The following is an 822-nucleotide window of genomic DNA, read 5'->3' on the forward strand; positions in this document are numbered from 1 at the left end:
TCGTTTTGTTTATTTCAGATTTTTTGGGGGGTTGAGGTATTTACGAACCGTGGTTGGTAATTACCTCAATACCTGGAGACTGTGAATGTTGTGATTTAGTTTACCTCTTTATGGATTGTTTATAACGCCTCTGAAAAAAAAAAACAATTCATGCTGAAGGGGAGGTAAAATATTCATCTGGGTGTGTCTTAGAGAAAAATTCGTACCCGGACGTCATTGTAAACTTGGAAGTTTGCCTACATTCTGTATATACACGAGGTTTACCCACCGGTCAGCCCTTTCTCCACGACTACAGAAAAGATGACGCATAAAAGGACACTTACCGTAGACCCTACCGGTGCCCGCCTCGACCACCTCTCCAACCCTGGACACATGCTCCGCCCTGTGGCCTGCCTGGGGGCGCCTGGCGTCCTGGTTTTGCCTTCCGCCCTTTTTACCTGCAGGGGAATCAGTGATCTCTGTCTCTTCTGAGGCATTCCCTCATGCAACAAGCTTTATACAGGAGTGTGGGGATTTTTTTTCAGGATTATGTTTCTTGTAAGGCTTAACATGTTTAGGTATTAATGATCCATCTCACAGTAGTTTTATTCCGTTATTTTTTGTATTTATGGGTTCACATAATGTTTATTTGCCGTTTATATACAGTTCGTCTTTATCAAAGTCTCGCCCACTCACCTTCCGTCAGAATAATGGTGTAGCTGTAGGCGTCGAAGCCTTCGTCCTTCTTGTGAGACCTCTGTCGGCGGGCGTTGGCATTGTAGTCGGTGACGATGGTTGTGTTGGCCTCGACGTCCTCATCTCGACTCGTCGGAGCACGATGTC

At 45.6% G+C, this 822-nt stretch overlaps 1 protein-coding gene across 1 annotated transcript in view; it reads right to left on the reverse strand.

The window, feature by feature from the left end:
• The window catches only part of LOC119585618 (multiple epidermal growth factor-like domains protein 6), a gene marked incomplete in the record, with an annotated part of 108,922 nt that overhangs the window by 31,540 nt on the left and 76,560 nt on the right, over positions 1 to 822 (reverse strand). Inside the window, 2 exon segments of the mRNA XM_037934286.1 lie at positions 324 to 437; positions 676 to 822. Of these exon segments, the coding sequence (XP_037790214.1) occupies positions 324 to 437; positions 676 to 822 (261 nt within the window).

This window comes from Penaeus monodon, chromosome 20 (genome assembly GCF_015228065.2).
Source record: "Penaeus monodon isolate SGIC_2016 chromosome 20, NSTDA_Pmon_1, whole genome shotgun sequence".
Lineage (NCBI taxonomy): Eukaryota > Metazoa > Arthropoda > Malacostraca > Decapoda > Penaeidae > Penaeus > Penaeus monodon.